This window comes from Ptychodera flava, chromosome 20 (assembly GCF_041260155.1).
Source record: "Ptychodera flava strain L36383 chromosome 20, AS_Pfla_20210202, whole genome shotgun sequence".
In the NCBI taxonomy this organism is placed as follows: Eukaryota; Metazoa; Hemichordata; class Enteropneusta; family Ptychoderidae; genus Ptychodera; species Ptychodera flava.
In genome coordinates, this window is record NC_091947.1 from 14,221,079 (window position 1) to 14,240,943 (window position 19,865).

Consider the following 19,865-nt stretch of genomic DNA (forward strand, 5'->3'; position numbering starts at 1 on the left):
CCTTGTATGGATCTGTGAAATCAGTGCTTTATTGCAAAAATGTTCAGCAAGTTTAGATATGATCTCTCTTTTCATCTAAATGTTGACTGAAATGAGCCCTGTGTACAATACCTTATATGACTTTTCACATAAATACACGTTACATATTATGTCATCAACCCTTGCGTCAGAATATTGTTTACCTTTAAAAGTGCGATAATAGCATTACTAAAATTCTTGTTCAAAGATCACTGATTTTGGTCCTGATCTCTTTCTAAAAGTTTTCTTTTTTTTCTACTTGTTTACAGATGTTTACCTCGGTCTCTATGGTAACCAGCCTGTCATTGCTACTGACTGTAGTAGCGTCATGCAGAAACGATCAGTTACCAAGTCAAATCTCAACCCATACCACATTACTGTATATCACCGATGTTGACTCCCATGCCAGTGTTTGTAACAGAAACAATATATGGGCAGCGTTAATGGAACTACTGGACAGGTCAAAGGTCACAGCATGCATGGTTCAATGCTGTGAAGAAGAATTGCGCATTACGTGTTCTCTTGTTCGTCATCAACACACAAATCATGGAGTAAATCGCACAGATTCATTCGGAGACTGAAGATTTTGGAAGTGGAGGCAAACAGCTGAGCCTTTCACTTTTTAACACTCACAAGTTTCACACCATGAATCAAGAGTTCATGTTTTTCTCAAATGCAGAATCTGACGTCAGCTTCTGTAGAATTCAGTGCACCATCAGAGAGCCGAGTTGGTAAATTGTTGCAGTAATAATTACTGATTGTGTGTTATTTCACATAGAGGAATAATTGGTTAAATCTTTCCACCGTGTGGAGTAGTAAAAAAACAGTTCTGGGTAGACGACAGATGTTTGTCTCCATACAACAATACAAATGTCATATTTCGTGAGCTTCAATGTAAAGAAAAACATGATATGAAAGACCATATAGTTATGTTATAAAAAAGACCATAAAATATGATGCAATTAAGAAGTGATTAAACTGACAGATGGTTTTGTAAGTTTAATGTCTGTGATGTACACAGTAGTGATAACATCTCTTTCTAGTGATACTGAAATTAAAACTATTTCAGGTTTTTAGGTAAAAATATTGACTCTGATGATTCATGCTAGAGAAAAGTCATGAACACTGAATGTTTTCAAATTCATTTGCATTTTAATAGGCATCACCAAGTTGAAAGTCAGGGTTTGAAATTGGAAAAGCTGCTATCAGATCGTTGTAGTGGACGGCATGATTTTTTAATGAAATCAACGTAATGTTTCACAGAATTCAGGGAGGACATTTTGTCCTTGAATGTTAAACTCGTTGAAATTGGTCCGGGATTTGGTTGAGAGCATTTTTTTCAGGAAATGGTTGATTATAAGGTTGCTGTCAACATTTTTTATCCAAAAGATGTTTAGCTGACTTTAATGGAATAAGTGATTCTTACACAGGTCAAATGAAAGTGACGTTGTTTGGAATGAGCCCTGTCGGTATCCATTTCTTGCTCACAGGAATTATGTATGAAATCAAATCAGCAATGCGTCTGAGATGCATTTCCAAGAACAACTGATTTTTAGACAGAACACTTTTAATCTGAATAATTGCATTGCACTGTATTTACAACTCCTGTACGCTATATATTTTATCACCGTGGTTGCAAAATTTTTTGAGCATTGACCAAAAATTTGTTTTTTTTCCCACGAATAATGCATGAATATATGCCCTTTTGAAAGTGGATAATGTTAGGCCGGTACCACTGCCAAATTACTCAGTTTACGCAAGCAGTGCAGAATACCGTACGTCACATTTGAGGCCAGTTTTCGATACTGATCTCTACTGTATAGGTTTCTGTAAAAAGCTCCTCTAATTCTCTCCTTGATAATTATTTTTTTCCGAGTATTTTTGATACAAACTATTCAGACATTTGTCTTCTTCCTCAAGTTCCAAGATTTTCATAATGGATTGTAATTTTAAAAGTAGATGTAGTTTTTAGCGATCAGTGTTATTAGTTTTAGAGTTCAGTACGTTTCCATTATATTGTAATGTTCAGGCCAATGTAGTCATAGACTTGTGATTTTGCCCTTATTTCTTTATTTTATGCATGGTCCATCCATAGAGGACCATGTTTTATGTTTCTATGTAAAAGATCATGGAATGGAATTATGCCCTTTTTCGTAGACATTTGGAATATATTGTGCGCAGGGAACAGCAACACGACAAAATGAAGGAAAACATTATGTGTTTTTATTGAATCTGTACAGCATTGTGTGGTACAGTGCTGAACATTGGTCAGTAATTGTAACTATACAAAAGGCTGCACTTTTTGCTCTAACTTCAACCACAGTCATGTATGATCTCATAAGTTTCATGTGGCCATTAACCCTTATCCTGGTAGGCCGATCACTTCCCTATCGGCGGAGTCAGTAAACAGCAGTATTGAACCAAAAACTAAACAGAATTTCACCCACTTTGTGTAGTATATTACAGCGGGTCAAGTCAGTGAAAGTTAAGTTTACAGCATGTATATTTTCAGGGGCCTTCAAATGCTCAAATCTGTGTTAACATGCATATATGGGACTCATTATGCCTCAATGGTTTGACGAACTTGACCTGATGGTGACATATGAACTTGGCAGGATAAGGGTTCATTGCACTAAGATCCATCATATTTGTATCATTTTGAGTATTTCCACAATTTTCACAAATGTAAATGGGTGAAAATTTTATTTACTTCAAAGAGTTTCAAAACAAGCCTCTACAAGTGGTGGATCAGAAAAGAATTGGCAAACTTTGAGTCCAAATATCTGTCCCCGAGGTGCATTCTACCTTAAGCAAGTTCCCTCTGACTAAAGAAATTTGTTGAGAAAATTCCAGAAATTTGTGCATTTCTAAAATGACTCGTGAGTATGTAAGGTTAAGAAAACCGTGTTAACAATGGTAAAAATTTCCAGTATCAGGTATTTTAAAAGACATTTCCCCTATCATTGAAGAAGACGTGTCATTACAAAGATATGATGAGAATACCTGTCCTGGTCAAACAGTTAATGCATTTCATGTCAGAGGATGCAGCGACCAATCACAACAGCTCTACTTTCTGCCAATTCAAAGATGTGACCGACCAATCACACAACTCCACTTATGACCTGCAAGCAAAGGCACTGTACCGTCTTCTGACAGGTTCTCTATGACACAAAATGTTTGACTCTGAAAATCTTCTGTCCAATGGATTTGTGAAAAAGAATCTGATCATTACAAGTTTTGTCCATTGGATATCTAATGAATAATTGCTTTCTTGTACAAATGGTACGTGTAGTTAATCAGTTCACTAGAAAATGACACATAAACTAACACGCAGACAACTGGCATTGTATATAACAGACATGCAAAATGTAAAATTTCGGTTGAAAACTAAGCTTTAAAGTTGATGTAGGTAAATTTTTATACCCATGACGAACATAATTATGTTCCGTCAAAGAACAGAAAGTGAGAAATATGGCTTATGCTATGTGCGTGGGTGAGGAGACAGTTTATCATTACCATGAAATTAATTTTTAAAATGATGTCGATTACATTTGCCTTACAGTAAATCAGGTGTGAATTTATTCACAGATCAGATCTGTCACATACAGAATCATGACTGCAAAATGCTTGTAATTTCTTTAATGACAAACTGTCCATCTTTTCACGCAGTGTCAGGATTTGCTAACGTAGGGTCAGCAAGCATGGATTTTTTCTCTTGTTTTTCAAACTTGCCACGTTTTCAAGAATCTTGACACAGGCATCGGCTGTTTCAGGATTCAACGTTGACTGTTTGTTGTATGCCTCGTCATTTGCTCAGTTGCTTTGTCTGACAACTGAACTCAGGGTTGACACCCCCTCTTACCCTCCCCTCAGTGTACCCCACAACTATTTGATTAAATAGATTTGATAAAGCTTAACATGAAATATTTCCCCTTTGAAGTATGTTCGTTTCGCCTCAACATGCAAACGGTAGATTGCCGTGTTTGTTCCAGTATGGTTTCACTGTAATGTAGTGACTTAGCAACAGATATATAGACATAGCATGTAGCTGGATTGAAATGAAATGATGTCATCAATAAGCCAAAGATCACACTGATAATTTTCTCTCTTGAAAGATTATCAGTATCAGCTTTTAAAGAAACTGGCGACAACCATTTATCGGTGTTTCTCATCATTGAAGTGTATTCCTAGTAAGCTATCCTGTGCCTATGGTTCTATAGACAAGTGGAAACAACTGATCTGAAATATCTTTGGAATGGCTTCTGCATCGGATCCTGTTCAAATTTTGTCAAAGCCAGAAATTGCAAAATCCAGTTGAAATAAAATTGACAAATTTCTTCTGTGCTGTTTTATGCCATGTTCAATTACCGTAAATATTTCAGTTCCATAGCTGAAGGATATCTGTCATTTTGCTACAGGAGCTAAAAATGCACGGCTTACACTGACCCCCCCCCCCCCCCCCCCCCCCAATGAATTCAGTTTAGTAATAGATGATTGGTTTTGCCCAGAGGTAATTTCTCGGTATTGTTAATTGCAATGAAAAGGGTCTTATTCTTGTGAGCCTTTACCCTCTTATTTCCTAAGTGTTTTAAAAGTGTATATACCCATTTTATGTGCCCTGCAAACAGTAGACTGTTCCAATATGAACCAAATACATGGGGATGGACAGTTAATGTTATTCTGTGGCAATATTTTTGTCTCTCCATATCAAGTCAGAGTTTTGATGAGCGTGTCTGGCAGTCATATTTTCAAAATTCCTGGTAGCGTCTAACCTCTGCAAGTCAGAGCTTCTGCTTTCTCCAATTGAACCTTTCACCCCTGTTTCAGTGTTTATGGTCTGTCCTTGCTATTTAATACAGTGAGGAAAGACCATAAAGCGATCCATGGAAGGGTTGGTCGAGTCAGAGCTACCTCGGTCTGCAGAAGAGTGGACAATGTGAAGGGTTCTGAGACACTCCTCACCTTATACCCATCGAGAGACCGCATAGATTGATGGGTAAATTACCAGGAGTAGACCATCCTGAATCATGGTACCATATGGGCAGACAGATCAAACTTCACATTTTCCACTTTTCACTTTTTCAGTCAGATCTGTTAGTATAGCGCTGTTCATGGTTACAGGTTTGTTACTAAATATAGCTGTACGCGCGCGACATCGGACACGCAGCTTGAAATGCGGACAAATTTTATCAATGTTGCATGCGTGGCTGTTTTTGCAGCTTGTACTCTGAGTCGTGAATATGTTTTTTAGTATTCACTGTTACACTAGCAGTCGCCCACTGAGATGTATTTTCGTCGTTCTTGCATGCGTAATTTTTAAAAGCGTAATCTAAAAATGCGGACAAATATTTATTTTTGCATATTAATGAGAGAACAGTGACGTAAACTGTGAACGGCCCTATTGCTGTTAGATCCTTACACAGACTTACAACATGTACAAAGTGTATTTCAAACCAATTGTCAGACACACTGAACAACCTCGTATTGGCAGTCAGAAAATTTTATCCGAAAGATATAGATAGCACCCAGTAAATATGTCATATCTTGATGTGCTCTTGTCTCTTTATAGCTTCCTCGTACTTACATTATGTGTACATGATACCCCCTATATGTACTTTCCAATTCTGAAATGGTTAAAACTCATTTAAAAACTCATGTACGCTTTATGAATACACTGTATAGCTTACGAAAATCTTAGTTACTAGTAATAAAACCATGTATATACAAATCGTTTTCTGACAAACATTGTCTCTTGCTGATGCTTTTGTTTTGGCCTCGTAAAATTTCTCCCAGTACCGTGAACGTGTGTCAGTGTGTGTGAATCTGTGGAGAAAGAGTCGGCTAATTTTGAAGCTGTCTTATGGGAGAATTAATTTTGCCACAATCACACAAAAATGTGAATATTTTAAATTGGCAATATTCATGACCCCTACATGACCTATTCATGACCCCTACACGACCTTGTCTTCTGATATTTTCAATGTTATGAAAACTTAAGTTTGAGTGAACACACTGCAACAATATTTACCATATTCAGTGAATTCTGAACTGAATTATGGGCACCGTAATCTCAACCAAAAGTACATTCTTTTGCTTTCAAAATGTTGAATTTTTAGTATCACATTGTGAAAAATACCATCTGGTGTTTAGGTTCATTGACTCCCCTTCTCCAAAGTTATAAAATTATTTCATTGGATCCTTCTCATGAAACAAAGTTTTATGGGTCACCATGCAATTTTAGGGATCAGAGAGACAACAAGTCGCCTGAGTGATATTGGGAAATTCAATATGGCTGCCATACCCTGTCACAGTATAAATTCTACCTGATTTTGCCAAGACCAGATGGTGAACGCCGCATTCACTCCACTAGCTTCTAAATTGGCTGGCAAAGTATTGTAAATATTTGAGTGTCTGAAAAACTGTCTGGTTTTGGCATTTCCCTCACTGTATATATCACCTTTTTCAACTCCTGTCAACCACTTTAAAGTGGATTTCCGACAAACACTTCAAGTTATCATAAATACCTTGGCAATGTCTCTGAAGAGACTGAATTCAACATCACAGTATGCAGTTAAAATATGAAAAATGCAAGAACACCAAAAGACCAAGATCATGAATTCAACTCTCCTTTTTATTGGATATACAATGGTTGGCTGTGTAATTCCCGCCACTGTGACAGAGCTTACAGTTACAAAAAAATTGAACAACTGGGAATGAAAGCATCAAATTCATTGTTTCAAACGATAAAGAGGCTGCCATATTGGACAGTTGCATAATACCAAAATAAGTTTTAATACCTCACATCAACGTCATAGTGCCCAGAGTAATTAGAAAGATCTCTCATTGAATTCGTTGAATAGGGTTGAGTGATAAAATATGTTACAAGAATTGATGGTGGCCAGAAGAGATTATTGGTTGTCTCATTTCAAGGACTTACAAATGCAATTTATAGTTTTCCCAATATCAATTTATAAGCAGATGGGAAAACTTATCATGCTAATACCAGATCACACCAATATCAGATTAATGATTGACTTGAACACTGAGTAAACCTTGTGTAGCTTATTGTACTGAATGAAAACTTCAAGAAAATAACTCTAAATCGCCAACTCAAGCTGTCTTTGCCAATCTAAGACCATATCAAGTTCAAATACTAATTCAGTGATCTCCTCCCCTTTGATTTTGATATTAGATATGGTTTTGGCTGGATATAATTCAGTTTTGTCTGAAGCAAAATCTAAATCCTGATCAACTTAAATGATAAAATTTGCTTGTGGATAAATTATGTTTCTTATTCTCTTTCCCTTATGTTGATTTGAGGACAGCAACATTGTAAAAAGGTCAAGTATTAACAGTGAACACAACAAAGAGAAAACCCACTCTCAAAATTGAAAATTTTAAAACAATTTTTGAAAGATTTGGGAAATATTTTGGTTAGAAAATTGTCTTCTTTCACCGGTATAAAGTCATTTAACATGCTGAATTCTGTCTATTCACTGCACGACTCAATGGAGAATTATGTCCCAAGGGGCATTGCAGGCCGTACATACATCTCTTCACAACTTCTCAAAACCATCCACCGACTGAAATATTTTTATCGGACACAATCGACTTCAATGGTTTATTGTCATATGTCGTACTTTTCATATTTCACAAATTTGAAGAGATATTCAGCGGTATACAATCAACTTGTGAAGACTCCCTGAAGATTCCCGTGACGTCATTTCTCAATAAGAGTGAGAAAACAGTCTCAATGAGATGCCGTCGTAGTGGGGAAAATATCATATTTCTGTCATTATTCATATGTTTGAATGGACTAAAAAAGCTACAAATGAACACTACAGAGTACCCTGGCCTGGACAGGAAATTAGGTCATTGCATTACAGGAAGTAAATTATTCAACCTACCCGGTGCCCACCCACCCTTGTCAAGTGCACTTGCTTACATATAAACAGGAAAAACATCGCTACATCATTGGCACAGAGCCAAACTAAAATACAATGTGGTTCACGGGGCCACAATTGAATATTACCATAAGTCAATAAAACCCAAGTGGTGAGTCTTCGTACATTATTTCACCGCGGTGTCTTTTTTCCTAGAAACTCTCCGGGGTAGAATTTCTCATACACAATTCCTTTTCTTTGCAGTTGACTGTACTTTCATTTGTGTACTCTACGAGTTTGGCAGACGACAAAACTAACAAATGGCAGCATTTCTCCCAGATCACACAGATGCTATATTCAAACATTCATATTACACTAAACCATTCACAACTTGACATCTCTATTATTCTACAAAGCCAGATGGTTGTCCATAGAAAAGGACCTCAATTGGCTCCGAATAGAACAACATTCAAAAGTTGCAGTTTTAAACTAATTAGGCGAACCACAACATCAATCGTATTTTATTCAATCACCTTTGTTGATGAATGGATGAGACAGAACTCTAATTAGTCTAAAAGTATGCATCAAGAATAAAAGCAAAATATTGTTTTCAGAGCAAAGAGAGACACAGATTCTAACAAAAGGTTGTTTGACTCTTTGTAACCAGGGATGTCTATGTATCAATTTATGAAAGGTTGGCTTACATGTATAGACAGTACCTTGATATGCATGCACGTACATTCTGATTTTAAACTACTCCCCATTGGTGTCTTAAAATTCCTGTATTAAATTTCTAATATAGGCTCACCCTATTGCGATTATTCCCTTTCCTCCCAGAGGGTCAGGGGTACGTGCTGTAGATCATCATCTTCACATAGGATTAGATTCAGTGTATCATAATTTCTGACGCACTTGCAAATTACATTATCTTTCAAATGTTCCGTCAGATATTTGTCATACCATCTTTTCAATATCTTCTTGTTGTTTTAACCCTTTGAGTGCTGTAATTTTTCCAAAAAAAATTTTAATGCAACATTTTACCGATTGTTATAAATTTTCTGTAACTTTTTGCATAATTTTGGACCATAGTGATATCACATTCCATTGGCTACAGTTTTTCATCAAAATTTTGGCAAAAATCTTAAAAAAATTTGCTTAGGGTAAATTTTATAAGGGCAACACAAATTGACTTTGGTGCTCAAAGGGTTAATTTAACGTGAAAGTTCATTTTTGATGCATCAAAATCTCACTGATAATTTGCGTTTGGTTTCATATTTTCACAGATGTCATGAGTACCGGTATAACAAAGGCACTGGACAAATTCAAATTGGTGAAAAACGGGGTAATTTCTTGAAGCCTTTCCTACCAGAAACTTCTCTGATTCTTCGATACACTGAAGCACTATGGATGCATTGTTCTCTTTCATCCAAGTCACACCCGTTGCTTTTCTCCATGTGCTGTTCAATCAAGTTTGGAAACATGTCCGATTGTTCACCATGATTCAGTTTAACCTTAGTATTACAAAATTCACATCATTCTGTCCAGGATAGAGTTACATTTAGTTTTCTGCATTACGTAGATGACACAGGTCATATTCTACTACCAGCTCTACAAACCTCACCATTGTATTTCCTTGTTAACTCTGCTCACAGTGCCCAGTAACTACATTGTTTGTGCAATTTGGAAGACAAGTTTGTATCTGCTACGGTTATCACAGGTTTAAGATACTGATACCCTCTGCACTGTAATACTTACAGAAGCGAAATATTGGTAAATTTTGAAACACAAATGATTTCCCCTGGTGCATATAAAAATGGCTGATGCCATGTGTAACATTCCCTGCGTGAGCACATAAAGGAAATCTGAAAGAAGGTGTGAAGTAAAGATTAAACTATCTTTCAGTCATGACGAAACTAGACCATTTTTACAAATTTGACAGCTTATATACATATGAAATCTAAATCCCAGAATTGTACAGACAGCCATTCAAAATTTGTCACTAAATATTGGAAAGCAGTGACTTTACAGTTGCTGTGACTCAAACAACATGCGAGCTACAGAGGAGTGTAACACAGGTTGGTTTATGCGGCTCATCATCAAATTGTCCTTTGTAATCATTGTGCAACTGGTTTTTTTAATACCAAAAGATGAGGCAGCAACTGGAGATACTTGCATTGTGGTAAAATATTTGTGTACGAGAGAATAATGTGATCAGCTGAATGCCACTGTTGTACCGCAAACTATTATTGCAAAGAAACAGATGCTGCAAGGACCTGATTGCACAGTTGGATTGAGAATAATAAATAAATAAAGTAAATTCATCATTACTCGTAAAATGAAATCATTTTTTATCACACTTATCCCCTAAATTCATGCACTGAAAGATCAAAGTGCCGAGTATGCTCTAGGGTAAATTGATAACATCCACGCAGCCGAAGAGAATTTCCTAATATATAACCTTATATGGTGGTAATACTGTCTCACAGCTACTGACATAACTTTCAATTGCGAAAGGGGTACCCTGGACAATAACCAGGCAAGTACTTCAAGAAGATATTAAAGCATAAAAAACGTTCTCATAATCATAATTTTGCACTCAAATCAACTGGGAGGCAGGTGGTTGCTGTAGAGACATGGCGAAGTGTTTGCTTTTGTTTTCATAAACTTGACCACTTGAGGGCGCTATGCCACATTGAGTCTGACTTCTGAGAGCGTGCATGATCCATTCCATTACTTTGAATTTGCTCAGTTGCTTGCAGCACAGAAGTCAGATTCCATTTCTTCAAAGACTGCCTCTTTTACCACACTCTAAGCCATTCCATTAAAAACTTATAAAGCTTATTATTATTTTGTCTTGCTGACTTCCACTTCAAAATTTCAAGTCTTCAGACTGTCTCATGTAGTATAATAAACAAAAATTAACAGCACATTCCAAGTTATTTTCCATTATTTTGGGTATTTTGTTGAAAGTTGACAGAATAGGATCCTGTTTGGGGGTCCTGTTGAAGCTGAAAATTGTTCGTTGACAGACCAAACGGTCTAAGAAACAAGTTGCCTAAATCTTTCAGTTTTCCAATCATTTCATCTTTCAGCTTTTCATTTCTTTCTTTGATTTCTTCGGGAAGTCTCTGAAATTTAAAAAATACAAGACATGTTGAACTGAAAGAAACATCTGTCACAAGAGGAAGTTGTCCTTAAATCAAGGCCCCATTAGCTATTGGCTTTTGATGTATTTTCCACTAGTTATTGTCTGTTTGTTCAATACAGTTTCTTGTCCTGCTCAAGAAACCATGATGTAATGTTCCTCGCAACTTGCAAACACAGTCTGTGTCACGCATGTGATGACAAATCTGATTGTTAACAACTGAATTTTAGCCGTGACAAGTGTTCTTTTGTCAACAACAACATGCCATCTTGTACATTATGTGCTTTGTTACTTTGGCGTGCACTGTATATTTCAATATACTTAAGAGACAGGAAAAAATTTTGAAAATTTTATCAGAAATTCCAGCTTTTTACAAAATACTGCATTCTGTTTGAAGCCAGCCATACTTTTGATCAGCTACACTAGTTATCTGAACAAAAGAATATATTTCTGTGAGTACTACAGAAGTTGAAGATTGTATATATTTCAAATGAGACTGCAGCCCTCACTGTCTTTAAGGGGAAAATTTCTCTTTCCGCAATATCAATTCCCTTCACCCCTTTTGGATTTACCTGTTCACCCCTAATGCCCTGTAAACTGCTCCACACTCACCATTAATAACAATGAATTTGGGCAAAACCATAGTGATGAAAGGGTGAAAGCAACCAAACTTTACAATAGAAACAATACAGATTGTCCAGAACTTGATTTGCAACAGGTCTGAATAAGTTTCTGATCAAAGATCAAACAACTTTACAGAAGATGGAACTGACAAAAGAGTATGACCTATCGGCAAATCATCACAGTGTTTTGATACCAAAGATTCATTTGAATTATGCATACATTTCATAATTATACATAAGTTTTGGGTTTTTTCTGTTTGCTAAATTTGTCATAGCTTATACATATCATGCTCTAACTTCCTACTGAACACACTATAGAAACCAGTCTTGACAAGATGCCTGAAAGACACTTTTATTTCTTACATCAAAATCGCTAAATGTATTGATGACATCATCACCATTTTTTTCCCACTACCATTAGACGCCTCCCCTGACAGTAAAATTTTTCTGAGTCCTCAGTTAGAAACTAAAACATCTATACAGTTTCTGAGACTGAGACCTGTTTGAGTCATACAAGGGCTTGAAGACACCAGCTAATGCTTACCATACAAGCTTCCCTCGCAACATAGGATCCCGGATCTAACTCTAATACTTTCTGATAGTCAGTGAGAGCCTCGTCTAACTTCTCTTCTTTTTCATAAGTCTGAGCTCTTCTGATCAACGTCTTCAGATACGCTGGATGAAGTTCAAGAGCTGCACAAAAACCAAAATACAAGTACAATGAAATGTCTTGATTGTGTATAACTGTATATTAATTACAAATATAGTTTTCACCTGCAGTGTCAAGAAGAGTTCAAAAACTTGTGGACAGATGGATGCAAATGGTCACATTATGAAATTCTGTTCTCCGTCTCGGGGAAAATTTTTATCCACACAAGATGATTGCTGCTCTTGTACATACGTCCTTTTTGAGAGGTACATGCTCATAAATTTATGGTTAGCCAAGAAAATTTAACAGAAGATCAAATAACTGGCGTAAATGCATGGATACATCATGTTATATTATTCTTTACTCACTCCATTTTTTCCAAAGTTTACATGTTGGTGAGATCCTTACAAATCTACTGTCGGGAAACAAAGAAAGTCTATTTTTTTCTACGACCTCAAGTCATTTCAAAATTCTAGTGGGTCACATGACTTTCCAAAGATCTTACTACACAGTACCGTCAACAGATACTCATCTCCAAAACACCAAAGTTGAATCTTTCATTCCACAATTTGCGTACACATTTCACATGACGACTGAAACAGGGGCTTTTATATTCCATTTACCTTTTGAACAATCAGCGATGGCTTCTTCTCTTTCTTCCTGTATTAAAGATAGCATAAATTAGAGTTCAGAATAGGGACATATATACTGCCCTACTTGTACAAGTACTGTAGGTTAATCCCATATGACTCAAAATATCAAATGACAACCTACAGGAATTACACACTTTTAGATATCGACACAGTGCAATATTTAAATAAAATATGAAAATATCAAGGTTCAAAAAAACAAAGTGATAATTGTAATATTTGAGTGTAGCACAGATACATATGACACTTCTTTGTTTATAACTTTTAACTTTCTAGATCAGGCTTTATCACACAAAATACAGCGCCCATTGCTGACAGGATACCAGATACATTTGCTGTGCAGATGGTATTGGTAACATTTACATTTGTCCTCTGGTATGCAGGGAAGTCCCTGTCATCAATATGTTCCAAGAATAAGATTGTCTTTATGAAAGATTTGGCCAAAAAAGTTTCTGTCATGTAACAAAATAGCAAGATGGTGAAATGAGTGGGCATCAAAATAATAAACAATAATAAAATGAAAATAACTGAGATGACAAGTTTTCACTTACTAGTTTGAGATGACAAGCAGCTCTGTTTGAATACATAATGGCTCTTTCTTTTTTGTAACACAGAGGGCAGATTTGCAATGCTTGGCCATAGGTGTGGATAGCTTCACCATATTCTGTAGGATGAAATAATGTTAAACAAGATATTTGTCAAATGAATCATCAAAATTTCAAAACCAGATTACTCAAGATAAACCTTAAGACTTCAATATTGCAAACTTTCCTGGTTGTTTAAATTCTAATCATTACAAAGAAATTATAACATGATGACATCATAAATAGAATTTTCATGTGACTGAGTTTGAGTCAAAGTTTCCAACAGATTACATCAATCTGTCTTAATAACGCCACAAATTCATGAAAACTTTTTCTGCATCAAAGTGAGTGAGCATTAATGAGCACACCAGGATGATCCTGAGGCTTTGGTCTCTATGCAAAAATATTCTGATAACCACTACAAAGATTACTACTGAAAGTTTGATTTTGATATGATTATTTAAATGCACACATCTCATATGGTCATCTCATGCCACATGACATTAAAATTTCCCTATCATGATCTTGTTAATTTAATACTACACAATGCTACTCAACGTACTACATGTATAATAGTATATTCTTGGGCAACATTCAAGAAGTGGTACTGCCACAAACTGAGGGCGTAATAATTAGTACCGTACTTATGGAAGCAGTAAGTGCTACCATAAGGGGGCCTTTGTGTTTTGACTTCAGTTGTTGTGGCTTCAAGCAACGTAGGGCTGTACCACTTCTGGAATGTTGGCTGGCATTGTACTTTGTGGTACGGTAAAACAATGTTATGGCTGATATCTGTACCTTCATTCTTGTAAAATTCATTGCCTTTTGTTTTCAACTCTTGAGCTTCATCTTTTCTCATCTGCAATAATATAGAAAACAGTTAATATGACCTGAAAAAATGCTGTATCAATACTGCATGGGACATCATACACCATCACACAGGTAAGACAGTGCTGGTTATTTTTAAATGGGACAGCTATTTGGATGCACACTAGAAGTGCAATTGTAGCTAGAATTGTAGCTGATTTTCTTGTTTTTGCCAGACAATTGTATTACATGTCTGACTAATTTGAGAACAAATTACCCTTTTCTATTTCCTATGAATTTCTGTGAACTGTCCTAACGTACACAGTATGAAAAACTTCCTACAGGAAATTTTTTTTCATGATATATAAACATAACAACTTTTGGTAGACTGTGCCATGGGGACAGATATTCTTACTCTCAGATTAGTTCAATTCTTTATTCTAATCTACCACTTGTGAGAGCTCATTTGAAAGCACTGCGAGTAAGAAAAATTTTACCATCTAAGTTCTTTTGAAAATCGAAAATTTTATTTTCCCCCATAGAGTTAACAGACGGATGGCAGCCATTTTGAATTTCAAATAATTATATCATACCAGTATATTGATAGCACAAATGCAGCAACATGATTGGTCAAGACGTGAAAACAACCATGGTATATTCGCAATATACCACGGCTGGCACACGCGCATGCTCTTGGCAAACGCAGAAATCTTTTTTTGACGTTCGGCCTCCTATCCATGCAATAAAAGGTTGTTTTTATATCCAGAAGAAATCACAAATATCTTTCATAGAGTGACAAAGTCCAAACCATCTATGCAAATCATGTTCACTCACTTCCTTTTCCTCTTCAGTCATGCTGTTCTCCAGTTCTTTCAAATGTTCCTCATCTTCCTCTAGGGTTGTTGGTTTGGGTTTACTTGTCTCATCTGGAACGTCCTCTTCCTCATCCGGCAGTTTCTCATCACCATCCTCTTCCTCATCCAGCAGTTTATCATCACTGTTCTCTTTCTCGTCATTCTCTTCCAATGTATGGCATTCCCATTGTAGCTCATTACTTTCAGTGGCACTAGTTTCCGGCGTATCCATGGATTCTTTTCCTTCACTAACAAGTTCATCCTTACAAGTATCCATATTCCCGTCTTTGACACATTGCTGTTTGTCAGTTTCATCATTACTTTCCTTCAGTTCAATTACAGATTTCTCCTCTGTGACTGTACTTTCTCTTTGTTCAAACAGTTTTTCCTTTGTTGTTTCAGCGTCCGTACTTACCACTTTGTCAGGCGACGAATCATCTAGTCTCACTGGCTCTTCCCCATCTTTGTTAATCTCATCCAAAGCATCATAAAATTCATCTCTGTCTCCATCATTATCAGATTCCGAACTGTCTTTCTCCACAGCAGAGCTGCTTACTTCTTTAGTATTCTCACTTAATTTCTCAGCTTCACAAACGCTATCCCCAGCACCTATTTCTGAGGTATCTCCTATTCCACCACTGGTAGCCATTATATTTTTTTATGTAGAACACTAATGATTGCCTGAAACTGAAGAGCATTCTCGTCATGTAACACAAACAGTCATTTGAATAACGGTCATGATAGATGGAACGTGTTTGAATGCAACTTGGCTTGAATTAGGACCATCCCCGGTACACCAATGACTCTATTACATCTGTTTTCATATTTAAAATCACAGTCTCCCTATCACAATGTTCCCCAATCCATGGATGTACAAAAATATATTATTGTGCATCCATGCTCAATCCTTTATTGGGGTAGAGGGATTGAGCCCGTGCACGTGAAGTGACAGCAGCAGGAGTTGGGAAAATATAAGCTACATGTATGCTATCGAGTCTTGATACATTATTATGCTTCTACCGTCAGCCCTACCACTCACACGACAATGTTGCCTTGTGTTCAGGCAACTCAACGTGTTAGTGAAGCGACTTGCAGTATCACCACGGTAATGAGGTGAGAATCGTAAATCTGTTTCACCATTTGTGATTAGTCTTACATGAAGCCGTAATCCACAGCTTTTGTTGAGAGATAAAACAATTTAGCATCCCATTTTCGAGACAATTTTTCATACAGAGTTTAGGATTGTCTCACTCTTTTCAGCTCACTGCACTGTCCGGTATGTCCCTACCTACATCACAATGTCATGATGGAGCTAGCTTACGGTACAAAATGTATCGGTATTCTTTTATTTTATTTTTTTTATTTATTTTATTTATTTATTTGAATCAGGCTCTAGGCCCATAGAAAAATAGCATAAAATAAAGAAAAATAACAGATACACACAAACAATCATCTATACAGAAGAAAAAACAACTTCAGTATAAAATAGTTCTCCAGTGCCTGCACTGTAGTGAGTCAATATATGTACAAGCATAAATAGTCTTAATATAAGAATTCTGAGATCTCTTAATTCTGTTCATAAAGTTAAAAATGTTTTTACGCAGTAACTCGCCAAAAGACAATACATCATAGACAACAAACATGGTACTAATACTACAACGTCTTGACAGATTAAAAAGTCGTCTGAAACAATTATTATACGCCACTCGAATTTTCGTCAGAGAGCGCTTTGTAAAGGTGGACCAAAGCTGGCAGCAGTATAAATTTGAGCAAAATGATTTAAATAATCTGGTTTTCACCTGTATAGAACAGTAAGCAAACTTCCTGAAAAGAAAGTTACCACGAATATACAATAGCCGCATTTGTCTTTTAATGTCATCGTCATCGTTGAAAGAGCTAATTATAAAAACACCCAAATCTTGTACGAGTGGACAAAAGAAAGCTTCATACCACTAAGACAAATTTCAGGCATATTGATAAGTTTAAAGCTATTGGGCATTACAATCATACATACAGTTTTCTTTTGATTATAAATGATATCATGTTCAGCACCGTAAACCTCACAAATACGAATAAGTTTTTGCAGGCCCTTGCTTGTCGGGCAAAAGATAACTAAATCATCAGCGTAACAAATATGATTAAGTCTTCTACCACCAAAAAGACAGCCAACATTACAACTGGATAAACTATAGCTAAGTTCATCAATGTAAACATTGAAGAAAAGTGGCGAAAGAATGCCCCCTTGACGAACACCGTTTAAAACATTAAATGCAGTAGATAATGTAGATCCCCACCTAACGCACACTTGTTGAAATCTATACCAAAAAACAATCAGTCGTACGAATATTTCAGGAACTCCTCTCGATAAAAGCTTCTGAAAAAGTGTCCAATGATTGACACGGTCGAACGCCTTAGAGGCATCCATAAAACATAAAAACATGGGAGTTTTATGTGTCTTATAAAACTGAATAACTTCCTTTAAGAGATAAATACATTGATCTGTAGAGTGTTTAGCCTTAAAACCAAACTGGTTATCTGATGTATATAAATATGACTCGATATAAGTTAACAAGACATTTTCAAAATCTTAGAAAATACAGATGACAACGCAATGGGTCGATAATTGCCCTTGTCAGCTATATCACCGGCCTTATCTTTGATAATAGGCACCAAAACAGTAGAAATCATACTAGAAGGTAAATAACCATGTAACAGACAAGCATTGAAAATAATAGTCAGAAGTACAGCAAGTCTATGACTAGAATACAGTATATGTTCAGATGAAATACCATCAGGACCGCAAGCTTTACTCTTTTCCAACTTACTGACAGCAGTCCTAATATCATTAACAGAAAACATTTTATGGGAGTCATTAAGCTGAATATTCAACAATTGTTCTTCAACAAATGACTTATTACTCTCTGTCTTAACAGAAGAGTACAAATCTTTAAAATGGCTATACCACATGTTAGCTATGTCTTTATGTCCCGTAGCTCCCCCGACTGTATTGGCAAGAGGCACCCGACTGTATGGCAAGAGGCACCCGACTAGACGCTTGTTGTTCTACATGTTTCCAGAATTGAATGTCGTTCTTATTGATTAAATCTGAAGCAAGAGCATCTGCTCTAGTTGTACGCTCATTGTTTTTACACCAACGCAGAGCATATTTAAAATGGGCTCTGGTAGTCTGCATCCTGCGAAATATATGACCTTGCTTAGGCTTTGAAAAGCTCATCCAGAGTTTAAAAGCAAATCTAGCTTCATCATGGGCAGTCTTAACAAATTCATTCCATCCAGGAATATTAAAATTTCTCTTTGTTTTCGAATGAGGAATATTCATCTCAGCTGCCTGAGATAGACTCTGTACAACATTGCTATACAGCAAATCAATATCATTATGATGGTTGGTATTGTTCCAATTAACATCAGTACAATGTAAAAGATGGGAAGGTATGACAAGTTCGTTAAGCAAATCATCACAATTTAAGCGATATGCTTCAATATGGTGTTCGTCGGCAAGATGCCATTTACAGAAACTTACATGATTGTCAGAATCAAGATCAAAATGCGGGAGGCTACCAGTATTGATAGAAATACACAGAGGAAAATGGTCTGAAGTATGAAAATCATGAAGAATGGAAATATTAGAAATGGCATTGTGACCCTGAAAAGTTGATAAACAGTGATCAAGCCAGGATGTGGTGGCATGCGAATCACTGAAATAAGTGAAATGGTCTCCAACATCTAAAAGCTTAACATCTGAAAGTACATAATTATGATCAGTACAAAAAGACTTGAGTTCATTACCAAAAGAGCTGTTTTTGTTAACACAAGCATTCCAGTCTCCCACAATATATGCACATGGGGTATTACATTCAGTAACTATAGAATGCACAAGTCCAAGATGACTTAAAAAGCATTCATAGTTTTCATTATTACTTCTATCATCACATGGCATGTATACATTAAGAATAATTAATTTTTGATCATTGCATTCAAACAGCACACCCATAATCCTATCAGTTTCATTATCAAATTTCAAAATTTTAATAGCATTTCCAAAATCCTTTCTCCACAAGATACCAAGGCCGCCATGGGGGCGTCCAATAAGAATTTCTTTATCAACAGGCATGGCTGAAATACCATCAGCATAAAAAAAGTCATTAATATTCCTAAGAAAACTGAGTTCATCGGCAGCTAACCAAGTCTCTTGAAGTAAAACAATATCATTAGAATTACATAATAAATTGATTTCGTTAACAGACGTTTTCACATTTTTACAATTAAAACTTGCAATTCGTAGATGCATGATGTGCGATTTAACAGTCAGCAGAGTCAGAGAGACTATAATATGAATGTGACGTAAAATTTTATGGTATGGAAAAGATACGTTACCGAATAGTTGAAAGAATTACTTGAAAAACCAAGATCAGCCCACTGTATCGCGATTTACTGGTACATTCGATACACAGTGCAATGCGTTCAACGTCTTCCGGGTTGCAGGAATGACCTCAGAAAGTACTCTGTATCTTGACCCTTTGAAAAATATCAATCCGCAATCATTTATTGCAACTTTTCATACAAATACGAACCAGAAATATATTTGTACTTTTACTCTATGCAAATGTTCTTGTGAAGAGCCTGCCGTTTAA

At 36.2% G+C, this 19,865-nt stretch overlaps 2 protein-coding genes across 3 annotated transcripts in view; one reads left to right on the forward strand and one right to left on the reverse strand.

Moving 5' to 3' along the window:
• Positions 1–9,318, forward strand: part of LOC139120106 (PWWP domain-containing protein 2A-like) — a 24,444-nt gene extending 15,126 nt beyond the window's left edge. Inside the window, exon 3 of one of the 2 annotated variants that reach the window (XM_070684198.1) lies at positions 9,185–9,318. The gene's annotated coding sequence lies outside the window, so the exon portion shown is untranslated. Of the gene's footprint in view, positions 1–287; positions 5,762–9,184 lie in introns of those variants that run through there. The other variant, XM_070684196.1, reaches the window with a different exon arrangement.
• On the reverse strand, positions 6,632–19,720 carry LOC139120108 (tetratricopeptide repeat protein 1-like). The gene is made up of 7 exons (XM_070684200.1): positions 19,609–19,720; positions 15,194–15,900; positions 14,351–14,411; positions 13,520–13,632; positions 12,942–12,978; positions 12,214–12,362; positions 6,632–11,029 (listed from the first exon to the last, which is right to left on the reverse strand). Exons 2-7 carry the CDS (start codon positions 15,860–15,862, stop codon positions 10,838–10,840), a joined length of 1,221 nt encoding a protein of 406 aa, XP_070540301.1. The 5' UTR covers positions 15,863–15,900; positions 19,609–19,720; the 3' UTR covers positions 6,632–10,837.
• Positions 19,721–19,865: the final 145 nt, after the last annotated feature.